Genomic DNA, 27,175 nt, shown 5'->3' with positions numbered 1-27,175 from the left:
AAAGATTTATTACTTTTTAGGAAATATTTCAATGAAAATAATAGTTCATTTATGAGTGAACAAAAGGGGGGAATTAGTTGAGATTAAGGAAGTTTTAAAATAATTGTTTACATAAAATTAATTAAAAATGAGCATGCGATAGTAGAAGGGGGAATACAAAAGTTAGTTACTGTGTCTGTGTGTTCGCCCACATTGTTTTATCAGCCGACTCGCCTGCTACGTTCACAGTGTTGTCGCGTTAGTTTTTAGCTGCAGAGGGTAGTGATACATATATCTTCCAACACTATCTCTGAATTTTGTTAACTGCACTTTTTTGGAAAATACAGAGGTTTTTAAAGATTTTCACCGGCTCCCAGACACGTAATTTCCGACAGCCCGGAAAACTCTCTGATTGGTCAAAAAAAAATCAAAACATTGAACCTCCAGAGCAATTCAGTAAAAAGAAAAAGGGCGCCTCTAGCCGCTTGCGCAGAAAACGTCTCGGGGCACTTGAATTTCCGGCAGCGAAAGAGTGAACATCGTAGCTCACCATAAGGGCTAGGGTTAGCATACCTCTAAAATTTGTGTCAAATGTTAGAGGCTAGGGCTAGGGTTAGCATACCTCTAAAATTTGTGTCAAAATTTAGAGGCTAGGGTTAGGGTTAGTATACCTCTAAAATTTGTGTCAAATTTTAGAGGTTAGGGTAAGGGCTAGGGTTAGCATACTTCTAAAATTTGTGTCAAAATTTAGTGTTAGGGTTAGGGTTAGCATACTTCTAACATTTGTGTCAAATTGTAGAAGCTAGGGTTAGTGTTAGGGTTAGGGTTAGCATACCTCTAAAATTTGTGTAAAATTTTAGAGGTTAGTGTTAGGGTTAGGGTTAGCATACCTCTAAAATTTGTGTAAAATTGTAGAGGTTAGGGTTAGGGTTAGAGTTTGAATTTTTACTTTAATAAAATTTACGTTGAAGGTGTACTGTACTAGTGAGCCTGCTGTAATTTCTGACTGGTTTTCTTTCGTTCTGCCAAGGGCAAAACCAACGCGAGAGAATTTCTCACAAGCAAAAACAGGTAACAAGAAATATCTTACAAAAAAGCGTTCAAAAATTTCATATATTTTCTTACAAATCAATTTGCTTATTTATTTTGAACTATAACAGGAAGTCATGTTTGGTAATCGGAACATTTTCACATCGAGGCTAGGTTTCACCTAACACCGGTACGGTCGCCTAATCTTCCGAATCGCCGGATATCTCCTAGACTGGTTGGTACGAATAAAATAAAAATTGGAGGGGAGAACAAACACACTACGGTTTCATTAGGTTAAGAGAAAACAGAAGTGCGTGCCAGTGTGAGGAGAATAGATTTCCTAAGAGGGTAAAAAGTGTGAAGCGTAATAGCATAGAGAGAGTGAGTAGGCGAGGCCTTTTATTAGTTTAAAGAGAAGGTAGGAGGAACGAGTCCATTCTGATTTTAAAAAGAGGTAGAAAAAGAATGTCAGAGTGCGATGTTTGTGGAGTTCACAAACGAGCACTTTTTTTAACGACATCTTAAAAAAGAGGAACTAAACGTTTATTTATTTATTTATTTTTTTTTTTTATCGAATGTCACCTACCATTTTGCTGGAGTTCCTATTATTCACCCAGGGTGACAGGTTTTATATATGTATATGTAGATATTACTTTTAACGTCGATGTAAGCGAGAGGAACAACCCTTGTCCGTTTCAAAACAAAACACGTTTTTTTTTGTTGTTTTTTTTTTTTTTTTTAATTTTATTCATCATGGATAAAGAACAGTCTATTGGATTCGTTGAAAAAATCAACTTTAATGACCTGAAGTTTGAAGAGGTTCATCTTTTTTTTTTTTTTTTTAAATTTTTTATATGTGTTTTTAGTGTTTTATCTTTTTAAAATAATTTCCTTTCTATTTCAAACTTACTTATTACCCCCCCCTCTCCAAAACAATTTTTTTTCGTTAGTTGTCAAGTTTCTTGTTCATATAGTTTGTTGTATTACAAGGTGCCCGATAAGTTGTGAAAACAAAACAAAACAGAAAATCTTTGACATTTTTGGGTTTGTATTACTGTACACATAGATTCGAAAAAGTTGTCAAAAAAACAAATATATAACAAATAAATGTTCTCAAAAGCAAGATAAGTTACTTTTCTACCAAACTGGATATATTTTTCGTGTTTTTATTCAATCTAACATATTTATTCAGCTTGAAAAACATACAGTGTTTACCGATGTATTGGAAAATTCAAGATGGCGTCTGATTCTCTCTTTAACACGGTAAGTTTGGGAAAAGGTGTTATAAATAAAAACCCAGATAAAATACTGTTAAAAACTTGCTTAATATATGTTACCGTGACATGGGTTGACATATATTCGGCGGGTTTTTAATAGTATTTTGTATAGTTTTTTTTATTTATAACACCTTTTCCCAAACTTACCGTATTAAAGAGACGCCATTTTGAATTTTCCAATACATCGGTAAACACTGTATGTTTTTCGAGCTGAATAAATATGTTACATTGAATAAAAACACGAAAAATATATCCAGTTTGGTAGAAAAGTAACTTATCTTGCTTTTGATAACATTTATTTGTTATATATTTGTTTTTGACAACTTTTTCGAATAATACAAACCCACATTTTTCTTATTTAGCTGTCAGTACGTAAAAAAAAAAGAAAAAGTTTTGTTTTTTCTTAAAAATATTTCTTATATTAATTAAAAAAACAACAACAAAAAAAAAAAGAAAAACTCACATGAGCCTTCCCCTCCACCTTGATTTAATTTCTTTCAGCATTTTAAAAGTTAAATTAAATTGTCAGAATATTAGATGTTTCTACAGAGTTTTAACCGAACCAGTCTTAACTTTTGCCGAATTAAAACCTAAAACTTGGTTTAGAGTTAAAAAAAAACAAAAACAAAAAAAAAAAACAGTTCGGTTCCTATTCTGTAGAAGTACCCAGTATCGTTTGCTTATTACTATGGCTGTGACAACAGCATATTCTTTTCATTGTTTTGACTCTTGAGTATATATCCTTTAATATCTTATGTTTTTATATAGACTGATATGGTTCTCGGTTGATTGACTGTGTCGGATATATACTTGAGTCAAAAAAATGAAAAGAATATTCTGATGTCTTGTCACAGCCCCAGTTTTTACAATACTGACTGAACGAAACTGTTATAAAACTTATGACCAACTTTGGTACTTATACGGATTGTGCTGAAATAATGTCGTTATCATTTAGAAACTCGTTATTAACATTAAGCGCGGAGAGGGTTCGTTAACTATTCTGTACTTTCACATAATTTAAGAAACCAGATACTGTAGAAATTGAATTTAACTTGAAGATCCTATGAAAAAAAAAAGGTAAATTTATACAAATACCGTGACAGCGAATTAGTAGAAAAAAATGTACCCTAACCCTAACCCTAACCCAGTTTTCAGATTCGTGTTCAGCACACCGAAACGTAACAGAATACTACGTAAAAGATTTTACTAATTCGCTGTCACGGTGTTTGTATAATAATACCAAAAAAAAAAAAAGGTTTTTATTTATTTTTTTTTTTTTTAAGATTATGTCCACCTCCACACTTTCCTTTTAAATGACACCTTGGATATGTTTTCGACTATGCTGAATACGAAAATCGCATTAAAATTTTGCAGAAATAAGTAGTTATCGAGATATAAACAGTTGGGGTTTGTATTACTGTACACATAGATTCGAAAAAGTTGTCAAAAAACAAATATATAACAAATAAATGTTATCAAAGGCAAGATAAGTTACTTTTCTACCAAACTGGATACATTTTTTGTGTTTTTATTCAATGTAACATATTTATTCAGCTCGAAAAACATGCAGTGTTTACCGATGTATTGGAAAATTCAAAATGGCGGCCGACTCTCTCTTAAACACGGTAAGTTCAGGAAAAGGTGTTATAAATAATAAACTATACAAAATACTATTAAAAAACACCGAATATATGTCAACCTATGTCACGGTAATATATATTGAGCGAATTTCTAACAGTATTTTGTCTAGTTTATTATTTAAAACACCTTTTCCCGAACTTACCGTGTTTAAGAGAGAGTCGGCCGCCATTTTGAATTTTCCAATACATCGGTAAACACTGCATGGTTTTCGCGCTGAATAAATGTTACATTGAATAAAAACACAAAAAATATATCCAGTTTGGTAGAAAAGTAACTTCTCTTGCCTTTGATAACATTTATTTGTCATATATTTGTTTGACAACGTTTTCGAATCTGTGTACAGTAATACAAACCCGATTTGTTTATGGCGCGCGCACGCGTGTAAAAAAGATGGCCAAATAAAGAATACAATGCATAATATAACTTTTTATATCTCGATAACTACTTATTTCTGCAAAATTTGAATGCGATTTTCGTATTCAGCATAGTCGAAAACCTAGAAAAATCGCCATTTAAAAGAAAATTTTGGAGGTGGACCTAATGTAAAAATTTACAAAAAAAAAAAAAAAAAAAAAAAAATAGTACTGTCCATAAACTGCAGAAGTACCTTAATTTTTATTAAGGTAACATTGTTTTAATCTTCAGAATGCCAAAAGTATGCGCGAGTTTGAGCGTTACAGCAATGGCCACCACTTTTAACATAAGGAATTACATTGCTTAATATCCGGAAACCTACTTATATGCGGAAAATTTAAATTCGATATTCGTTTACCTGAAAACCGTTAAATGTAGATATCGGAATACCCTGGTCAAATCACCGCTAAAAAATCGTCCGCGCCCATCAAACATAAACATCGCATCGGAAACCCTAAAACAAAATGAAACTAACTTTATTTTTATTACCAGAAAATATGTATTTGCCCTTTCTATTATTTAAGTCTTAATTTTAAAGGAAACTCATAAGGTGGAAATCAAGTAAAAATTTACTCTATTTTCTTCAAAGACTTTTTAATTTGGATTAGCTAAGACTTTTAAAGCAAGTTAAAATGACTTTCTATTCGACAGTCTAAATACAGTCAAATTCCTTTCAAATTTTAAGGGGCCACAATGAAATTCACCCTGCCACCAACTATTTACAATCTGTACTTGGGCAGTTTACAGTCCGTACTATTTAAAATAATTTTTTTATTTAGATAGGATGTTCAAGTTAACTTAAATTTTTTACATCTTTTATTTATTAAATTGTGAGGTGGAACTAAAGAAAATCCTCCCCGTGTTAAGAATGGATTTCTAAATAACGTTATTTTAGCATGGTTCGTAATTGAAATGCATTCTGGTGGATTTAATTATGGCAATTTTATAACGATCGCACTCATCGAAGCGCGCGAAAAGAAAATTGGGTATTTATGCAGAATACAGACTGCTGGCTGAAATAATAGTTATTTAGAAAGCCATTCTTAACACGGGGAGGGTGTTACTGTTTTGTAACTATTCTGTACTTTTACCTAACGATTTAAGAAATAAGATACCTTTAAGCTAGAATTTAAACTTTTAAATACTATTAAAATAGCACGGTACCTTCTCTGCATAAGCACCCAAATAAATGTTTAGGCATTTAAAATAGTTTCTTATTTTATTTTATGTTTTATTTTTATTATTTTTTTTTAAGTTCAGTCTGTGATTTTTTTGCAACGGATTTACTTCCGTTTTGTGCGGACCATTCTGCTTTCGTCTATCTCACATTTTTTTTAAGGTGGACCTCAAACTCATTTTAGGCTTTTGAGCCAGACGTCTTCCCTCGGCGAGCTCGCCATAAAGGAGTTGCTTGGGAAGTTGACTGTCTAACATCCTCACCACATGTCCACTCCATCTGTCTGTTTGATAATGTGAGCTTCAATGCTTAGACATTGGGTCCGTTCAAGCACCTCCACATCACTGACATACATTTGCCACCACACACCTAAGATTTGCTGTAGGCACATCTGGTGAAACTGCTCGAGACGTCTCAAATGCTTCGTGTATGTTGTCCAAGTTTCACAGGCATAGAGAAGAGCAGAGAGAACGCATGCGGCATAAATCTTGAATCTTTATTGGCAGTGAGATCCCATGACAGCTCCGCAAACGCCTGTCCAACTTTCCAAAGGCATCACTTGCCCTGCTGATGCGTAACGATACCTCATCATCCAGGGCACCGGACATGCTTAGTGTGCTACTCAAGTATAAAAACTTACATACGTACATTTAAACAGACAGGGGAGATTTATATTATAGACTAGCCTGGGTGCCCGGCGTTGCCCGGGTGTTTGGAGGTGTGTGTTGAGCAAAAAAAAAAAAAAAAAAAAAAAAAAAAAAAAAAAAAAAAAAAAAAAAGCTGTACTAGGCAAGCAGGCTCAAATCCGTACAGTGATGGAAGAAAAGAACGTGAAAATAAAAAAAAAAGTGACGTCTTTGCTGTTGCGTCCATCGCCAAACCAGAAGTGGCGAATGTTTAAATTAAAGCTAGTCAATCGAAAAGAGGGGATGACTTTCGAAAATATCAGTGAAAAAAGCGACCCCTCTCTGTAGAAAAGTGCCCAGTTGAGGGTGAAGGAATTAATGTTTTTGGCCAATTTTTTTATATTTGTCGTCCAGAGGGTCAAGCTTCAAAACGATACTGATCTTGTGAAAATCCGTCGCCTCTGTCAAAAGTTTTAGGCAGACATACAAACATACATACATACATTTAAACAGACAGGTGAAATTTATATTATAGACCAGCCTGGGTGCCTGGAGGTGTATTGAAAAAAAAAAAAAAAAAAAAAAAAAAAAAAGTGGTAGCAGGCAGGCTCGAACACGTACCGCAAAGGAGAAAAAGAATCTGAAAAAAAAAAAGTGATTTCTTTGCTGTTGCATCCATCGCCAAACTGGAAATAACGTAGTTTTAAATTAAGGCCAGTCAATAGAAAAGAGGGGATGACTTTCGAAAATGTTGGTGAAAAAAGCGCCCCCCCTCCCTGTAAAAAAAAAAAAAAAAAAAAAAAAAAAAAGTGCCCAGTTGAGGATGAACGAATTAATGATTTTAGCCAATTTTTTTGATATTAGTCGTCCAAAGGGTCGAGCTTAAAAATGCTACCGATCTTGTGAAAATCTGTTGAAAGTTTTAGGCAGATATGCAAACATACATACATTTATACAGACAGGTGAGATTTATATTATAGATTCCCGAATTTGGTAAAAGGATTCCCTAGTTCGACAAGATACACCTGTAGAAGGTTGGAAAATACATTGGTTGAAACATTTTAGCAATACTATTTTGTGCAAATAATGATTCATAAGAAAAAATTTTTAAATTTCAATTTTTGGTTAAAATGAAAAAATTGGTATTTTGCTCCGAAGTTCATCTCAAAACCACCGGATGGCACAAAAAAGCATATAATTTCACTTCTAAAGCACCAGTGAGCCCATTTTAGAAAGGAAATAACTTATACTTTCACAAATCGAGAATCATGGCATAATGGATAAAGTACTAGGTCAAATTTAGTTGTGACCCTCTTCTAGAGTTTGAAGGTTCACTCATCAGTGCGGATGATATGAAAAATGCAATTCTGAATTTCTTAAAACTTCTACCTGGTCATAGTTGACAGAACAAGAGCATGCTATTCTCGTGAAGGAAATAAAGCGTTCCATTCGAAATATAGTGTAGACTAGCCTGGGGACCCGGTGTTGCCCAGGTGTTTGGAAATGTGTGTTGAGAAAAAAAAAAAAAAGTGGTAATAGGCAGGCAGGTTCGAACCTGTACCGCAAAGGAGAAAAAGAATGTGCCGAGATTTATATTATAGATTCCTGAATTCGACAAAAGGATTCCCTAGTTAGACAAGATAGACTTGTAGAAGGTTGGAAGATACATTGGCTGAAATGTTGTGAAAATAACACTCAAGATGAGAACGGTAGTCCAAAGAATCCAAATTATAAATCCTCATTTCAAAAGTTAGAAGCACATTTTTTTTTTTACTATTTTTCTTGGACACTGCCAAAGAAAAACAAAATACAATTTTGATGATGACAAAGCAAATTTTTTATGTAATTTTCTTTCCCCTTCCAGATTGTCGGAAAAGGTGCCTTTGGAGTTGTCCGCCGTGCTATGTACCATGGGCATAGCGTTGCTGTAAAGTTGATTGAGACTGAAACTGAAAAGAAAGCCTTCATTACTGAACTGAAACAATTGTCCAGAGTTTCACATGCAAATATTGTCCGACTTTATGGAGCGTGCACAGAACATCCGGTAAGTTGTGACGGTATTTTTAAAATTTCCAATTTATTTTAATCAATTGTTCAGGATGGAACGAGAAAGTGGTCAACCTAAGGAAAAAAAACATTAAAAACTTTGTTTTAAAACTTTTATTAAAAAAATCAATTCAGGTAACTAGTTTATGCAGGAGAGCTGACATCTATTCAATGTAGCTGCCTTCAGTCTCAATCACTGCCTTGATACTGGTCCAAAAAAGAGGCATGCCTTTTCCACAAGCATCAGCAGAAGTTTGGTGAATTCTTGGCATATTGCCGTGATCAGGCTGGCTTTGGTGTTGTGAGAGGTCATGTTGGTGATGTTCTCGATGTATGATCAAACGAAGTAGTCTTGCGGGTCGGGAGAGGAGAGGGGCAGTGAGAGAAGGGTATAAAATCATAGTACTCCTTCTGAAGACAAGCCTGGGTCTCTTTAGACTTGTAGGTCGGCGCAGAGTCCTGCTGCCACACCCAGAGTCTGCCAGCGGCCACCTGTTGCACCAAGGGATCACCACACTCTTCAGCACATCCAAGTACACTTTCGTGTTGACTTTCAAGCCGACTTCAAAGATGTGAGGTGGCATGACGAAACCACACCAAAGACCATAACCATGGCCGGAAACTTTGTTTTCATCACCTCCGGCACGTCCCTGTTATTTGTGGTAATCCAGTAATACATTTTGAGGGTGCTGGCAATAGTCCGGTTGTCATAACTTGGATCGGTAGAGAGCATCTCCAGTTTCACTCGTTGAACATTGTGTCACTTTCAGACACGATAGAAGCCTCCTATCGCTGTTGGGATTTGTACACAACTGGCCAACCAGTTGATGATCGGCAACAAAAAAAGATAACCAGATTTTATCAAATGGAAATGGAATCATGTCGTCTTTTTTTATGGAGACAATTTTATTGTTCCGACCTGTAGAAATGTTTATTAAAATCAATTTTGCACTCGTCTGGTTTTTTCAACCGTTAAATCTTAAATTCTTCAAATTTTTATATCAACCCTTTATGACCTGAATTATGATGTAGATGATCAAACAAATATTTATTGTTAATTTTAGTTTAAAGGTAATGATACTATGATCGTCTTTAAACTGGAAAATTATGAAGTTCAATAGTTAAACTACCACTGAGAATTTTTGCATTTCATAAACTTGCTTCAATAGTGCTTGAAAAATGTTTGACAGCATTCTCTATTATGGCTGCGATACTTGACCTATGCAAGTAAGTGATTTGCACAAACTTGACATATTCAACTATTACTTCCTATGCTGAATCCTCTATATCCACTAGTAACCGTTTATTCCCAATGGTATGGTTTGCAAGATCCACTCCAAAAATCTCTCCTTGGCAGATGCCTTTGTTGGTTTGGCTATGCCCTTCAGCAACACCCAGGTGTCTTCATCTGTGGTTGGTTGGTTGTTTTTGTTTTACGGCATATCAACCCCTTTTCAGGTTATTTAATGGCGAATCCAGTGATTTTGAAGAAAAATTTTTTGATAGAATATATAAATTTTTTTTTCCAAGTCAGTTTCTATTAAACCCGTAGTTGGGACCCTAATAAGTACTACTACTCTGGGTCAGAGTGGACCTGGGAGCAATGGCAATTAAAGGGTGACTCCATACTCCCCAACACAACAACTAGACTTTAACAAATGTTTCAGGACTGTGAAGCAGGATGCTGAACTGATTCTAGGCCCTCACTTGGTGAGGTCTGTTGTTGAAAACCTGAATGGCTTGCACTCATAACTGAAGCAGCTTTGAATCGTTGTGCCTGATCAGCCAGTGTTCGGGTGAACTGACTCATGACCATGATTAGAAAAATTTTTGAAATTAGAATTTTTAAAAAACAAAAATAAAGTCTTTGATCTTTCTATTAGCCTAGCATATCAAAAAGGATATCCGGATTATCTCCTAATGAACATGCATATAAAAGCAAGAAAGAATATTATACTGAAGCATTAGCTAGATCAGGATATAGAGGTGAAATAAAGGGTATTAATAATAAATTGAGGAGAAGGTTACAAAACATATTATATCCTATAGCAATAAGTAAATCTAATTTTTAAAAATAATTTTGGAGAAGATAAGAATCTCACAAAATAATATCTGAAATATAAAGAAAAATAGAGATAGAAATTGCATTTGGTTTAATCCACCTTATAGTGCACACATAAAAATAAGTTGCTGAAGGATTTTTTTTTCAAATTGACAAACATTTTCCAAAAGGAACTAATCTGGGAAAAATCCTTAACCAAAATAATGTTAAGTTATCTTTTTCTATAACGACTAACTTAGTGAAAACTATAAGTTTTAGCAGTGTAAAAACAAAGAGATTAATGAAGGTGGTTACTTACGAATCCAAACATTGAAGAGGAATGACTTTGCATCTGAACATACATTGGGGCCATAGAATGTCGATTTAAAGGTGGATTAAACAACCATATAACATATTTTAAGGTATTGGCGGTAAATAAGAAAATGTCATTAGCAAATTGGATAAAGGAATTAAGAATGAATACAAATTGAAATAGTCTATACAAGAAAGTGCTAATAATTTTTTTTTTCTTTTACATTGGGTCACCACTTATCAAGGCCCGAAGGCCACTTAGGGATAAGGGTTATTGCGTGTACAGTAATCAATGAGATAGTATTGTAGTAATCATTAGTATTGGGGGTTTTGATAGTGTCTTACTTAAGGGGACGGTTTGTCAGGAGTTTATGTTGGACTTGAAAACGTCCAAGTTGTAGTCAGGTGGGAAACAGGCAAGCGGCAGAGAGTTCCACTGGCGTGCAGTTCTAAGAAAGAAGCTTTGCTCATGGAATCTATGTTTGGATTCAGGCACAGATAAAGAGTGGGGAAAATTATTGACAGTAGTTTCAGTCAGATGGGTGTTTCTCGTGAAAGATTGGTGAGGGGGGACGAGGGATTGGAGCTCAGACGAGCACCTACCATGGAAATAATGATAAAACAAAGACAGGCTTGCAAAGTCTCTTCTGTGGGAGAGAGGTTGCAGGGAAGAGAAAAGGGCATCCCCCACTAAGCCACGAAGTCTATTTTATACTCTGTGAAGGCAGGATAGGCTGTTTTTAGCAGCTCCTGCCCAGATGTGGCAGCAGTACTCCATCCTTGGACGTACTTGGCTTTTAGACAGATAGAGAATTGCATCAGTAGTGAGATATCTTCTGGAGCGGTAGAAGGATCCCACCATTTTCCCAGCGTTCCTGGCAACAGATTTGATGTACGTGTTCCATTTCAGATCAGGAGTAAAGGTCAAACCCAGAAGCTCGTCAAAACATGGAGTCTCCCCAAGACGAGAGCCATCCATTTCAATTGATGCCAGATGGATATATATATATATATATGTTTAAAGAAAAAATAGAAAAAACCGAATGAAATTATTAAAAAATCAACGTTTCGTCCTTGTCTCAGAGGACATCTTCAGGATAATTGAAATAAAAATGTGATAAAAGAAAAAGTCATAGATCGTGCGAAAAAAGACAGTTTTTTAAAATCCAACCCATGTCGGGAAAGGACAAATATGTGTGCGTCTTTCCCGACATGGGTTGGGTTTTTAAAAAACTGTCTTTTTTCGCACGATCTATGACTTTTTCTTTTATCACATTTTTATTTCAATTATCCTGAAGATATCCTCTGAGACAAGGACGAAACGTTGATTTTTTAATAATTTCATTCGGTTTTTTCTATTTTTTCTTTAAACATAACGTCAACCACCGCTGGTACATTTTTTCATTCCTTATACATATATATATATATATATATATATAGGTTTCAAAAGATATGCTGAAGAAAATAGATATAAATATCTTTTAATGTAATCCAGGAAAATATGCCGTGAATATTTCAAATATTTAAATGTACTTTTTGGTATGATTTTTTTTCTTTCTTGTATACATTTAAGCAGAAAAGTTCTGTTGTGGGAGTTGGCTGTGAATGTGTTTATATTTTCGTAGGTTTTGCTGAAACGTTTATTCCATTTCAAACATTTTTAGCCTTCCCAAATGGTCACCCATCTGGTACTGGCCAGGCTCAATATTGCTTAACTTCCAGTATATCAACATGATTGTGCCGTACATCTGTTATCTCTACTATTATATAAAAGGAATATTGTACAAGTTCGTTTCCTATCGACTCTGGAATAACGGAGCCATATTTTTATTTTTAAATTTCGCACAAAGTTACTTGATGTATCGATAGGTTTTAATTGGAATGTTTCTGATAATTATTGATATCCGATTAAAGAAGAAAGTCCGATTTAGACCAAAGTTAACTTTCATACAATCCAACACCACAAGCACATTTGAGAAGTTTTATCGCATAAGCAGGAAGGCCCAGCCTATAATATCAATAGTAGATTCTTTAATAAGGTGAGGCACGTTCGAAATGAATGTCTCCTTTTAGAGCACAGTTAAACCCTGATACTTGACTTTTATATGTTTAACTTTAATCAAAGTGCTTATGTAAAAATAATTTCATAAAATCAACAGTTGGTTTTTGGATAAGACGGGCACGTTTGAAATGAACGTTTCTGTTTAGAACACAACTGAATCATGATACTTGACGTTTTTAAATTTTAAACTTTAAGTGAAACTATTATTTACAGAAAATTTTGTACAATGAATTCTCTACAGTGCAATGTAGATGATGTATTGTGGAGAGGCATGTGAAGCTTTTTCCATGTTATATTGCGGAGTTGGGGGTCCATAACTAGACTCGGCAATCAATCGATATGATTGAAAAATGGGCGATTTCACCGATTTTTATGACACTAAAAGTATTGGAGTGTGTAGGGAAAATTGTAGTGGTGTCATTCGCTTAAGAAAAGAAAGAGTCTAAAACTTAAAACCTGACTGACACGAGACAAAAATGTCTTATGCAAATTGAGACACGGTCAGGTTTGACAATATAAAAGGCCAACATTTTCTTCAATTGAAAACAATTTTTTTTGTTAGCTCAACATCGCTATGGAGTACTTTGCAACCTGGTGTCAGCTGAAGAAGGCTTACTTGCGATAACGTCGAAACTGGCGCCGGTGAACTTGGCAATCTGAAAATCGTTCTTTTTTTTTTTTTTCTCTATAACTCCAACATTCAATGATTATAGATTGTGGAACATTTGTTGATCCCCATTCAATCCCGAACAGCTTCGGGTCTTCCTGCTAGTATATATAGTATATATTGTATGAAGGGACAGGGAAATCACTTATAATCTTTAACTGCAAATAATATCTTGGAAAATCTTTCCTCATTTCTAAAACGAACTTTTTTTTCATATAAAAGTTATCTCCCCTTTGTCACAAATTTAAAAGTTGTCTCCCTTTCAGACACCAATTTAGATTTTAAAAATTAAACATTGGTGCATTATCTGAAACTAAACATTAAAAAAAAAAAAATCTGTGCTTATTTGGAATTGCATTTAAAATTTTCATTTTAAGTAAAGAAAACGCAAATGTTACAGAACAAAGATGGCATATTCCAAAACCCATGTAATTTGATCAGCAGTTTTTTAATTATTTTTAAGAAAATAAATTTTATAACGTGTTCAATGCGAGAGGAACCAGTTGCCATATTTGATTAAATTCGAAATTAATTCCTAGTTATCTCCCCCTTAACAATCTCTCCAGAAGCAAGGGCTCATCAGTGGCTGCTAAAAATACTTAATTGCTAAAAATCGTAAAATTTGATTTTCTTAAATAAAATAAAACCTACTTGATTAAACTTTTGTGATTTTTGCAATATAACATTTTCATGCCGTGACGAGTAGGTCTTTTTTTTTTTTTTTTTGTAAAATAAGTGAATTTGTTTTAGTTGTAATATGCACAGCCCTAACTTTTTTGAATCCGTGTACATTTTAAACATAGTTGGAAATAGATGTATAAAAAAGCCTTATTTTTATTTTTTTTACTTTAGATTAGCAAATTGTCATTCAAACGTATTAACTTGTTTCAATTACAGTCAAAATAATATAGGTGACTAAAATAGGAATTAACCAATAATTTTTTTGAATTAATAATTAAAAAAAAACCCCACATTTTTATCACACCCATTGTAATTTACTCTGCCAAAGAACTGACTGTAATGCTTATAACTCAAAGTAGAATAGTCAATTTTATTAAATTGGACTATGGATGACCAACAACCTTCCCATCCCTCTCACACTTCATGGCCTTTGTGCCTAATCTGTTCTTTGTTTTTTTTTTTGTTTTACGGCATATCAACCTATTTTGGGTTATTTAATGCTGAATCCAGTAATTTTGGAAAAAAAATTCTAAGCTTTAAGTTCTTTATATTCTCAAATATTTATTCATGGAGTTTGGTTTAGTTGTTGTGGTTTAGTTGTTGGAGGGTGTGGTGGATTACATGACTGAAAAAAAATATGCACAAAAAAAAATAGAATTAAACACAAAATATTTTAGATTAGCGGTGGTGGTGGTGGGGGGGGGTGCCCGACTTTTCCCGTGCGTAAAATACGCTTAACTATGATATTTAAATTTGTCCAGATTTTGTATATATTATTAGTCGTGATTTCAAAAGTAAAAAAAAAAATGTATTTGGGTGCCATCATCTATAATCGAAACCAAAAACAAAATTAGCATTCAAAGCTAGTGACCTTACTGAAGTCGATCAACAAGCAAAAATCACTGCTCACACAAATTCTCTCAACTGATTTTGCCGCTTCTCAAACGTCAAATGGTTTCTCGATCCCTCCCACCGACAAGTGACCTGTTTTTATAAGGCACCCGCATGTGATCTCGCGAGACTTCATTCACTACAAAACGTCACGACCGCCATGATGGACTGTTTCTTTCTTGATGCGCGCGACTCACAGGATAGACAGACACAAGGACGTTTGTACGGTAAGCCATTTTCCCCACACTCCCCCTCTGATCTCATGATCACAGATGGCAAGGAGGTGGTGATTGTCTTCGTCTTCTCTGATGGGGGAATGATACACGTCTCATCTTCACTAGTGCTTTCATCTGCGGTCAGAGAGTTGAGCATCTCTGTGTCTTCTGGGAGGTTACTAATCTCCGAGTCACTGTCTGATGGTGGTGCTGCAATCCAGAGTGATGCCTCGCTAGATTCTGACTCTGATTCGCTTGTGTCGTCTAGTGATGGTTGCATTACTAACCGTATGTCTTTAATATGACGGGGCACGCCGTCGACCCACACCACTTGTGGGCTGATTATTTCAGTGACTCGCCCGACTCCATCCTTGTCGTGCACTTGCCTCGCGGGTTCTTGATCCACACGACATATCCTTTCCTCGCTCTCTCTCCGCCTACTTCCAGTTCAGGCAGCGGGTTTGTCTCTATGCCCTTCACCCTGACGTGATACCTATGCAATGTATCAGCCGGCGCTGTAGAGGACGAAACATCATCCTTCGGAGTTACATTGTACAAATAAACTGCCTCAAACACTGTGCAGCCTGATCTAGCCGCGATTGTTTTGACAGTTCGATGATTCCGTTCAATGATCCCATTTCCACTAGGTACATGGGTGCATTGAAATCTCAAATGTACGCCCAAGCTGTCAGTAAACTTTCTAAAATGTTCGCTAGTAAATGCAGCACCATTATAAAGTAATATCTCTGTTGGAGGTCCACGTTCAAAGAAAATATTGTTTAGTTGACAGACAATAGTGACTGTATCTTGTCAATGCAGCATACGCCATGGCAAACCTTGATGGACCGCAATCAATGAGAGTCAGGAAATCATCGCCATTGTGATGAGTAATGTCTATCGCTAGCTGGCTCCAGTGGCTCCTAACTTCCAACTTCCCCTTTTCCGAGCGAATGGGTGCCGGGTCAATGGACTGGCATTCCATGCAGTTTTTGACCACTTCCATGACATCTGCCTTTGCACTCCTGGTTCAACCAACTTAGCAAAATATAGAGTCCGCTTGACTCCAGGATGCCTACTTTGTTGGTGGATTTCCTTAATCCGATTAGATTGACCAGGGGTCATAGATGTGGCACAGAGAGGTTGCGTAGGTTCAGCAGTTCTTTTTATGGCATCAAGCCATCTTTGAGGTACCCTTGTCAAACAATCTGCCTTGTTTATGCTGGATCTGACCAGGAACACCTCCATTGATAGTGCCTATTCGTTCACCAGGCTCATGATCCTGTCGAGCCGCCGATGGATGAGCATCTCGCTCGTTGCTTTGGTTCGTACTCTAGCCCGTCCGGTAAGAGTGTCTGAAATCCACTTATAGACGCAAGCAGATTCTGTGAATAGTCGCAGTGCGGTTGTCTTCCAAAGGATTGCCAAGTTCATTCTCTTGATCACTGCATAGAGTTCTGCCAGGTTTATGTGTTGGGGGTCCTTTTCTGGGCATAACCAGCAAGCGTCTTCGACTACGGCTCCATCGTGGACTAAAGACACGCCAATGGCAAGAGAGCTTGCGTCAACCCACATACTACGGTCCTAGCTGTCAACATATCATCTGCCCCATGCTGGATCTTTGTGCACTCTGTTGAGGACCTCTCTGGCCATTGTATTGAGAGAGGCATCATAAATTTTATCATCCCATCCGGTGGTGACGTCAGAGGCTCTCTGTTTGATGAATGCCACTGCAATACGAAGCCAGCCACCCACAGGAAGGTGTCCAACCAACTTTCCGCACAATGAAGATATATTCCATCGTCTAAAAACACAGAGCATACCAGGGATTTCATTGCCTTGTTTCCAACACAGGACATTATCTTCTTCCCAGACCTGCAAACCGAGCACTCTTGCACCGTCCTGTAGCCTTTCTGGTTCCTTGCTGAGAAGGCCAAAGTTGTGAAGATGTTCTTTTACGTGCGTTTCAGACACAATTTCTTCATCCACATACACATCGTCAATATATGCAGATGTTGCCCGCTGAATGCGCTCATCCTTAGTCAATATAGCGTCAACAATCCTTTGCATAATTGATGGCGCCACATTAAGTCCAAATCCCATGTGGGTTAAGCAATACCTTTCTCCCTTGATGAGCACCGTTTGATAGGGCCATAGTGACTGATGTACATGCACTTGAAGGTATGCTTTACGAAGATCCAGCACAGATACATTAGATCCTGCTTGCCGCCATTCCCTCAACTTCTCAGTACATGCATCTGCGCGGGCTGTAAAAGGAGTTACGTGCTCGTTTAGTTCTCGATAGTCGAGTACCGGCCTCAACTTCTGTTTATTATGCTGGATAACCACCATTAACGGGGTCAGACACTTAGGGGGGCCCATTCCTTCTCTGAACTAGCCATCCATTTTTTATCCAAGTCTGAAGTTCCTTATTGTATTCTCCACCAGCTCCAGGGGGAATTTTATATTCTGGAACCTTATTGTACGACTTCCCGGGTGGCTGCTCGTCCTACCATTCCTAGGAAACTGTCCAGGACCTCGTACGCTGGTCGAATTCCACATGAAAGTCAGGCTGTTTCAGTTTCATGGATGCACCCAGAGAAAGGCCGGCGTAAGATAAATGTGCCCTACCCTCACCATCAATACGAACACAACCCACTTCTTTGATAACATCCATTCCTAACTGCAGGTCATAACCAAGGAGGTACCCGTTCACAACCAGGACTTGTATGATTATTGTAGGCCCATCACCAACATGTGTACGAATGACACTAACTCCACAAGAGGCTAGAGTGCCCCCGTTGACTGTCAGTACTGGAATCCTCTTCTTGTCTCAAGCGTCACAGCATGCTTTGCGCACGAGAGTCTGCGTGCACCCTGTGTCTATGAGTGCAAAGCATTCACACGCACTCACTGTGGGTAGCACCCGATTTGTCAATGATCTGAGGAGAATACTGGCACTATAATTTACTCCCCTTGTCTGCATTTCCAAGGAAGGTTAGGTGCTGTATGTACCTTCTGAGAAGGTTGGGTGTGGGGCCAATATCCTCGCCCCGAAAAAAAGAACTCCTCGCTACAAAAGCATCTACAAAAGCATCTACAAAAGTTGTAGATGGCCTATGCCCCACCCCAGGGGCTCAAGAGCTATGGTGGTGATAATGACAAGTGGTCGTCAAACCCAAGATTGCTAGATATTATTACTCCCAGATCGTTATAACATTTTGAGAATGGCACAAATGCGTCTTAAAACCAAATCCCAGGTACAGGGATGTCGATAGTATCACATTGTGTGGAATGTCGAGATGGATTTTGAGTTGGCCACATAGGTAGTTATGACGGATCTGGCTTGAACTGCATTGGAAAATGAAGAGTAATATTTAATTGTTTTTTTTTTAACTTTTCAAATTTTTGTCCATGTCCTTGGCAATGCTGAGTGACCCTGCTGGTTATTTTAGATACAACTGGATAATCTTTATTAATTAACCTTTTTTGTTTTCTAGGTGTGTCTCGTTATGGAATATGCAGAAGGAGGATCACTTTATAACGGTGAGTAGAAACACGACTTCTAAATTGGTAAATGATCTCGTAATGTTTTGCTTCAAAAATGCTGATTGAGAAGCCAGCAGAGAACGTATCAGAAATGCCACCAAAGAATTTGTACACATTGCAAACTCTGTAGTAGAATGGCGCCGTAAATGGATATTTAATGCTACTAAGACTGAGCTTCTTTCCTTTAACAATTACAATACTCATAAAAAATTTTTTAATTGCTTAAAATATCTCAATGACATAGATTGATATAATAAGGAATCTTTTTTAATTTTTAAAATCTAAAATTAAGGAAGTTATGACTATTTTTGTGGTGCCTCGTATGTTCGGATATTTTTTTGGTCGCCTGACAAAAGAAAGACGGACCTGTAATTCACCCTTGTCTGTTTGTCTGTCCACACTTTTCTCAATAACTACGCCTGGGGATTTTTTTTTAAAATTTTGCGCAAACATTAAACATGATATGAGTAAAAAGTAACTGAACAGATTTTCCGGGAAAACTCTGGTTTCCTTTCCGGTTAAAATGGCTAAAATTGACACTTTTGTGCTTATTAAAAAAAAAAAAAATTGATGTCTTGGATTTTTTTGATGTTACCAGATCAGGCTGTCTATTGGCTTCCCGAGACGAAATGCACCTATATTAAATTTCTGTTTTTGTTTTCTATTCTGTTTTGTAAAACTTATGTTCTGCAAAAACAAAAACAACAGCCCTCTTCCCCTTCCTTTTTTTCTTTCCTTCCCTACTTCCCAACCGCGTCGGTGTTGGCATTAGAATACACCAACTGTCCCCCGGCAGAGAGTAAAAGCCTCTCAAAGGGGCCACCTGTTGGCCGTGGGTGGCAACCCATAATGACTCTGAAAAAGATCCTGGTGGCTGAACAACTGATATCTAGGGAAATTAAAGATATCAGTTGCAACACTCCACTTTGGCCTCATACAAGGCTAGATGGGCGGTCGGAGGGGCCCGATCCGATCGATCGGCTAGTTACGTCAAGCCCTAACACATCTACTTTTCTATCAATTTCCTCTAAACTGTAACAAATACAGTTCTACCCTGTAGCACTATAAACTATATACATTTTTTCCCTCTTTTCCATGTGTTAGAAGGCGGTGTGTAACGTGCATCCAGGAGATAAGCGCCCGCGTGTTTGCGTGTTGTGTGGGTACGTGGGAGAGACGGATGGGGGGAAAAAGACTTACCTCGAGACCAGCTCAGCGTTACCGACCAAAAATAGAAAAGAAAGACCAAGATGGCGACCGCCGTCTTTTGTAAAGTATGATGTCTCGCAAAGTCACACGAATTCTCGGAATATGCAAATTTAGCCGGCCTAGAACGACGATAAAAGCGGGTGAGGGGAAAGACGTGGGGGAGTGACGATTGAGTTGGCTGGGGAATCGTGTAGCTGTTGCTTCTTGTGCCATGTTGAGGATATCTTACCGTGTTAAAGAGAGAGTCGGGCGCCATCTTGAATTTTTCCTTACACTTTTTACTTACACGGTGGCTAGGGTCAAATGTGCCAAATGATTAAAGTCATAACATGGCTGTATAGTGCCGGAAGTTACCACAAATGACTTGGATTGTGTAACTAAAGGATGATGGGTGCTCATGGCTCCCATTTGGAACATGTATACTGTTTATGTAGCCCTGGCATGACAAGGCGAATGGGTTTCCCCTTTAACATGTCCCAATATTGGACTCTGAGGTGGGTGGGGAGCATAAACAATGAATTTAAAAAATATATATATATGACCAATAATAAAAATTCCAAGCGCCAACACGTCGACTCGGATAGTTCAGATAATGAATTATATTAAACATCCTCAAAATTTATTGTATTGGAATCCACCGAAGAAACCAAAATAACTGACTTATCACCGTTTATTATACATAAAATTATATCGGCATATATTACTCCAAAAAATGTGAAAACTTTAAAAAATAAAACCCTACTGGTGGAAGTGGAAAGAGAAAAACATGCCACTTTTCTCCTAGGAATGAAAACTTTCCACAACATAAATATCAAAACTTATCCACACAAGAATCTGAATACATCCAAAGTAAAATCGAAAGACCTATCAATGTGCACTACTGAAGAGATAACAAAAGAACTTAAAAATCAAGGAGTAATAAACGTTAAAAGAATTACAATAAAAAAAGAGAATCAGACTATACATACAAACACTTACATTATGCAGTTCGATAGACCCACTATCTGAAAAGAAATCAAAATTGGGTCCAACGTTGAAAAAGTTGAACCCTTTATACCAAACCCACTTCAGTGCTTTAAATGCCAGAAGTTTGGGCACCATGAGGATGCATGTAGGGGACGAGCAGTGTGCAGCAGATGTGGCCAGAAAGATCCAGACCACACTGTCAATGACTGCAATCTTGATTGCAAATGTGCAAATTGTGGAGAAAACCATCCTGCTTATGCTAGAGCAAGCAGAATCTGGAAGAAAGAAAAGGAAGTAGTGTCAATAAAACATACCAAAAACATCTCCTTCCTTGAAGCCAGGAAAATAGTAGATGGATACATGAAGGAAAAGACGTACTCTCAAGTCACCTCAAGTTGTATATCATCCAACATCACTAACCAAGACTCCAAATACGAAATACTAATAAACAAATTGTTACAATTGGGACGAAATGACTGGCCTAAATTTAGAAATGAAATCAAACCAAACATATCAAAAATTAATCATCCCATTAAATCATTAACTAATGTTACCAATAAAACAAGTTCTCAACCAAAATCAGAACGTCCAAGAAAACAAAGTTGATCAAAAGAAAGACCACAAAAATCACCAGTACATCGTGCAGATGCTGAAAAAGACGAAACTAAGGAAAAACAAAATCAGTTAAAAGGAAGACCACACAGGTCACCAATACGTCTTCCCCGTTATGAAAAAACACACTTGAAAAACAAACAAAAAATACATCTACCAAAAAACAAAATGATAAAAAGAAATTACCACAAACAGAAGCCACTACTACTACTACTACTACAAATAGATTTACGGAATTAGAAGACATGGAAACTGAAGTTACTCCTCAAACCAAAAAAAAAGTCATCATGAATTACAAGATAATCCAATGGAATTGCCGTAGATTGAAGGCAAATTACAATGAAATTTTATTGTTGCAAACCAAATTTAATCCTTTGGTTATTTGTCTCCAAGAAATCTTCCTTAAAAATTCGGACAATTTGAGTAGAAAACACTATTGACAATGTAACTACATTTATAATACAGGACTTAGAGCCTCTGGTGGTGTATCAGTATTCATTAAAAATAACATACCCTGGAGCCAAATTGAATTAAAAACAAATTTGCAAATGGTTGCCATAAGAGCAACTTTACACAAACCGATAAGCATTTGTTCTTTATACATACCTCCACATGAACAAATCGATGAAAATGAATTGGAGAACTTAATAGAGCAAATACCTAAACCCTTTATTTTCCTAGGGGACTTAAATAGTCACAACACCTTATGGGGATACAAGGAAATGGATAGAAGGGAAAGAAAATTGAAAATCTAATAAAAATAATCTATGCTTGTTCAACTAAAAAGAAGCCACTCACATCAATCCAACAAATGGAACGCTTAGTTCACTTGATTTAACCATATGTGATCCTTCCACTTATCTGGATTTTTCTTGGAGCGTATTCGATGATGCCTGTGGTAGTCATCACTACCCAATCATTCTCAAAAGCCATGAAAAAATATTTCAACATCCACCAAGATGAAAACTTAACAAAGCCAACTGGGAAAAATTCAAGAATCACTGCTCAGAACAATTGACAGAAAACAATATCGATACAATCGAAACATTTACACAATTTTAATAGAAGAGTGCATTCCCAAAAACACTACTTCAGGAAAAAAGAATAGACCATGGTTTAACGAAGAATGCAAAGAATCAAGAAATCTACGAAAAGCAGCATTAAGAAAATTTAATAAAGAACCAATAACGAGCAACTTAATTGAATACAACTTGTATAGAGCAAAATCACGCAGAATAATAAAGAAAGCCAAAAAAGAATGCTGGCAAGAATATGTCAGCAAGATCAATGTTTCCACTAAACCAGACAGTTTGGGAAATGGTTAAAAAAGATTTCTAGAAAAAATAACCCGATACCAATATTGATATTGAAAAGTACAAGCTAAACTTCAATTCCAAAAACTTTGAAGAATATAATAAACCTTTTTCAATAAGAGAATTGGAAAATTCTATAAACAAATAATTCTATAAACAAATCACACAACACAGCCGTAGGACCAGATGAGATCCACTATAATTTTTTGAAAATACTTCCAAAATCTTCATTGGAACTTTTACTAAAAATCTACAATGACATCTGGATAAAAATGAAGTTCCCAGAACCTTGGAAACATACAATGATTATTCCAATACCAGGAAAAGATTCTTCAGATCCTGGAAATTATCGACCAATTTCACTAATAAGTTGTATGTGCAAAACATTAGAGCGAATGGTAAATCATCGCCTAATTTGATATTTAGAAACAAACTAATAACCAATGCACAGTGTGGTTATCGTAAAAATCGTGGATGTCTTGACCATTTGGTCAACTTAGCTATGTCAGAGAAGCCTTCATAAGAGAGGAACACGCCACAACTGTCTTTTTCGATCTAGAAAAAGCTTATGATACTACCTGGAAAATTTGGAATTATGAAAGATCTATTTGACTTTGGACTTAAAGGTAGACTTCTCAACTTTATTCAAAATTTTTTAATGAACAGAACCTTCAGGGTACGCATAGGATCTACTCTAAGCGATATAAATAAACAGGAAGAAGGTGTGTCACAGGTAGTATATTATCAACAACCCTATTTAATATAAAAATCAACAACATAGTAAAGGACTTACTCTTGACATAAATAGAACATTGTACGTGGATGATTGCTCTATAAGCTATCGTTCCAAGCACATCCATACTATTGAAAGAAAATTACAACCTAGTACAAACAAAATGAATAAATGGGCAAAAAAAATGGTTTTAAATTTTCAAAAAATAAAACCAAATGCATTCATTTTTGCAATCAACACAAATTACATAATGATCCCAAATTACAACTCGAGGGAGAAGATATCCCCTTTGTTGATGAATACAAGTTTTTAGGAATGGTTTTTGATAAAAAAACTAAATTTTATTTCCCACATAAACTGTTAAAAAAATGTAATAAAGCACTGCAACTTCTGCATGTTGTAGCTCATACAAACCGAGGAGCTGACAGGTAGACCTTGTTAAACCTGTACAGATCCCTAATTCGATCAAAAATTGACTATGGCAGCTGTATATACCAAGCAGCAAGAAAATCTTATATTGAAATTTTAAATCCCATTTACTATACAGGACTGAGACTTGCACTGGGAGCTTTCAGAACATCTCCAGTAGAAAGTTTGTATGCCGAAGCAAATGAACCTCCACCTAACCTCAGATATAACAAGTTAGCATTGTTATATTATACAAAATTGAAGGCAGATCCCGACAATCCTGCGTACGACTGCACGTTTTATCCCAAGTATAAACATTTATTTCAACAAAAAGAAAAAGCCATTAAAACATTTGGCCTACGAATGGAACCCCTTATTGAAGAAGCAGAGATCCCGATAAAAAAAATTCACAAAACATTTACTCCAAAAATGCCTCCTTGGAACATTATAGTAGCAAAAGTTGACTTAAGTCTTAGCAAACACTGCAAGGGAAAAACTCACCCTCTTGTTTATCAAGAAGAATTTGAACAAATCAAATACAATTATCCTAAACATGCATACATCTTTACGGACGGCTCAAAACAGGTAGATGCGACAGACAGAGCAGCTGTATACAGGGTGGCCGAAAAGATGTTTGAAGTGCTTTCACAGAAAGATTTGGAAAGCCCGCGCCATCAAGAAGTAATCTGTATCTGTGGGAGAAGAAAGTTTTTGAAACAGGTAGCGTTCTGGATCAGGCAAGAAGTGGCAGGCCTGAAACACGAAAGGAAACGTGTGCTGGTGTTCAAAAATCACTGCAACAGTCTCCCAAGAAATCCACCAGAAAACGTTTTGCTGAACTTGGAATACCAAGGGCTACCATGATGGATCATATGAAAAAGGACTTGGATGTCAAAGCTTATAAGCCATGTGTATAGTGTCCTGGGACTTTTTGGCCACCCTGTATATAATAAAAAAATTTTTAAAAAAAAGCATCTCTTGAAAGAAACCTCAATCTTTAGCACTTGATTTCATCTCCAGGGATAACAACACAAAATATGTAATTTTCTCCGACTCGCTATCAGCTATAACAGCAATAAAAACACAAAAGTCTAACAACCCGTTGTTAGTAAAACTAAAGGCTAGAATAAGCGAATTTTTAAAAACAAAAGAAATGGTGCTCTGCTGGATACCTAGCCACATCGGTATCAGAGAAAACGAATTAGTGGCCACAGGAGTAAATTAACACAAATGCAACTACACCTTAGTAAATATTTATCATCACAAATTTAACACACGTAATGCAAATTTATTTTAAATATTTTTACACAAATATAACACTTTTATAGAAACATGACTACACCTAATCATCACAAATTTACATACATAACGCAATATTAAATTTTTTTTATTACAAATTTACTTGCATTTTGATCCATTTCATGCATTTACTTTTTTAATTTACTGACATTCGTAAGGTCAGTTTCTGACACACCTAGTGCACAAGTTGTAAAACTAAAGGCTACAATAAGCGAATTTTTAAAAACAAAAGAAATTGTGCTCTGCTGGATACCTAGCCACATCGGTATCAGAGAAAACGAATTAATGGCCACAGCAGCAAAGGCTTCTCTAAATGAAAATCAAGATGAAAACTTTAAAGTCACCTATACGGATTTAAAAAAAAATATAAATGAATGTATTAAAAAACAATGGCAAATTTATTGAAATGGTTACACTAACAATAAACTATATGCCATTAAACCAACAATTGGTAACTGGGAACAATATTCCAGGAAAATAGAAAGGAAGAGGTTGTATTAACGAGATTGCGTATAGGTCACACATACCTAAACCAATCATATTTACTTAAAGGAGAAGACCAGCCAATGTGTATTGCATGTCAGCTTCTTATTAAATGCATTGATTTTCTGCCTAATAAGACGAAAATATTACAAAGACAGCAATATGAAAGAACTTTTCAAAAACATAAAAGTCGAACACAGAATCGATTACCTTAAAGAAATTGGTATATATACAAAAATATAGATTTTCATATACGTGTGAATAAGCAAGACAATACAAATCGATACGAATTAGTATTTCTAAACTAATCCTTTTCACTTTTAATATACATAAGTATAATTAAATAAAATTTTACTTTCTTATACAAATTAACACAAACGCAACTACACCTTAGTAAATATTTACTAATACAAATTTAACACATGTAATGCAAATTTATTTTAAATATTTTTACACAAATATAACACTTTTATACAAACATAACTACACCTAAGTAGCAAATATTTATCATCACAAATTTACATACATATTAAATTTTTTTATTACAAATTTACTTGCATTTTGATACATTTGATGCATTTACTTTTTTAATTTACTGACAACCAATATGGATTCAGGCAAGCCTGTTCAACAGCAGATATCTTAACTGTAGTTTCTGAACGTATATACCATTCATTGGACAAAACAGGGGAAGGTAGAGCGGTAGCCCTTGATATATCTAAGGCTTTTGACAGGGTATGGCACGATGGTCTTCTAAGGAAAATTAGATCATATAGAATCACTGGAAGAATTCATAATGTAATTAAATCCTTCTTAATAGAAAAATCCAAGTTGTCCTCGATGGTCGTACATCTAAACAATATGACATAAATGCGGGAGTACCTCATAGGTCTATCCTTGGACCTCTATTATTCCTGATATTCATAAATGACCTCCTTGATAAAATTGTTTCGGAGATGGGTATATTTGCTGATGACACCACTCTCTATAACAGATATGAGGGGAAAACAAATGAACACATATCCAAGGAAATGGCAGAAACAATAGAGGATGACCTCCAATAGATTTTCATATACATGTGAATAAGCAAGACAATACAAATCGATACAAATTAGTATTTCTAAACTAATCCTTTGCACTTTTAATATACATAAGTATAATTTTACTTTCTTATACAAATTAAACACAAACGCAACTACACCTTACTAAATATTTACTAATACAAATTTAACACGCGTAATAAAAATTTATTTTAAATATTTTTACACAAATATTACACTGTCACACAAATTTACACAAATGCAACTACACCTAAGTAGCAAATATTTATCATCACAAATTTACACACATAACACAATATTAAATTTTTTTTATTGCAAATTTACTTGCATTTTAATACATTTCATGCATTTACTTTTTTTAATTTTTTACTAAAACGTTTACGAATCTAATTAAATTTTAATGCAAACTATATTTTAACTATAAATATATTTATTCACATATTCTTGTTTATAAATAAAAAGAAAAATATTTAAATACTAAACCACG

At 35.8% G+C, this 27,175-nt stretch overlaps 1 protein-coding gene across 6 annotated transcripts in view; it reads left to right on the top strand.

Moving 5' to 3' along the window:
* Positions 1–1,255: 1,255 nt before the first annotated feature.
* LOC145241561 (mitogen-activated protein kinase kinase kinase 7-like) overlaps positions 1,256–27,175 on the top strand; it is a 621,914-nt gene continuing 595,994 nt past the window's right edge. For 3 of the 6 annotated variants that reach the window (XM_080104629.1, XM_080104632.1, XM_080104630.1), the window contains exons 1-3: positions 1,418–1,827; positions 8,008–8,187; positions 18,556–18,601. In XM_080104629.1, coding sequence (XP_079960755.1) covers positions 1,762–1,827; positions 8,008–8,187; positions 18,556–18,601 — 292 coding nt within the window. In that variant the 5' untranslated portion in view covers positions 1,418–1,761. Of the gene's footprint in view, positions 1,828–8,007; positions 8,188–18,555; positions 18,602–27,175 lie in introns of all 6 variants that reach the window. The other 3 variants (XM_080104627.1, XM_080104631.1, XM_080104628.1) reach the window with 3 other exon arrangements.

Source organism: Euprymna scolopes, chromosome 20, assembly GCF_053919585.1.
Source record: "Euprymna scolopes isolate OS-2025 chromosome 20, ASM5391958v1, whole genome shotgun sequence".
In the NCBI taxonomy this organism is placed as follows: Eukaryota; Metazoa; Mollusca; class Cephalopoda; order Sepiida; family Sepiolidae; genus Euprymna; species Euprymna scolopes.
Note: the sequence above shows the minus strand (reverse complement) of the source record. Positions and strands in the feature narration are given on the sequence as shown.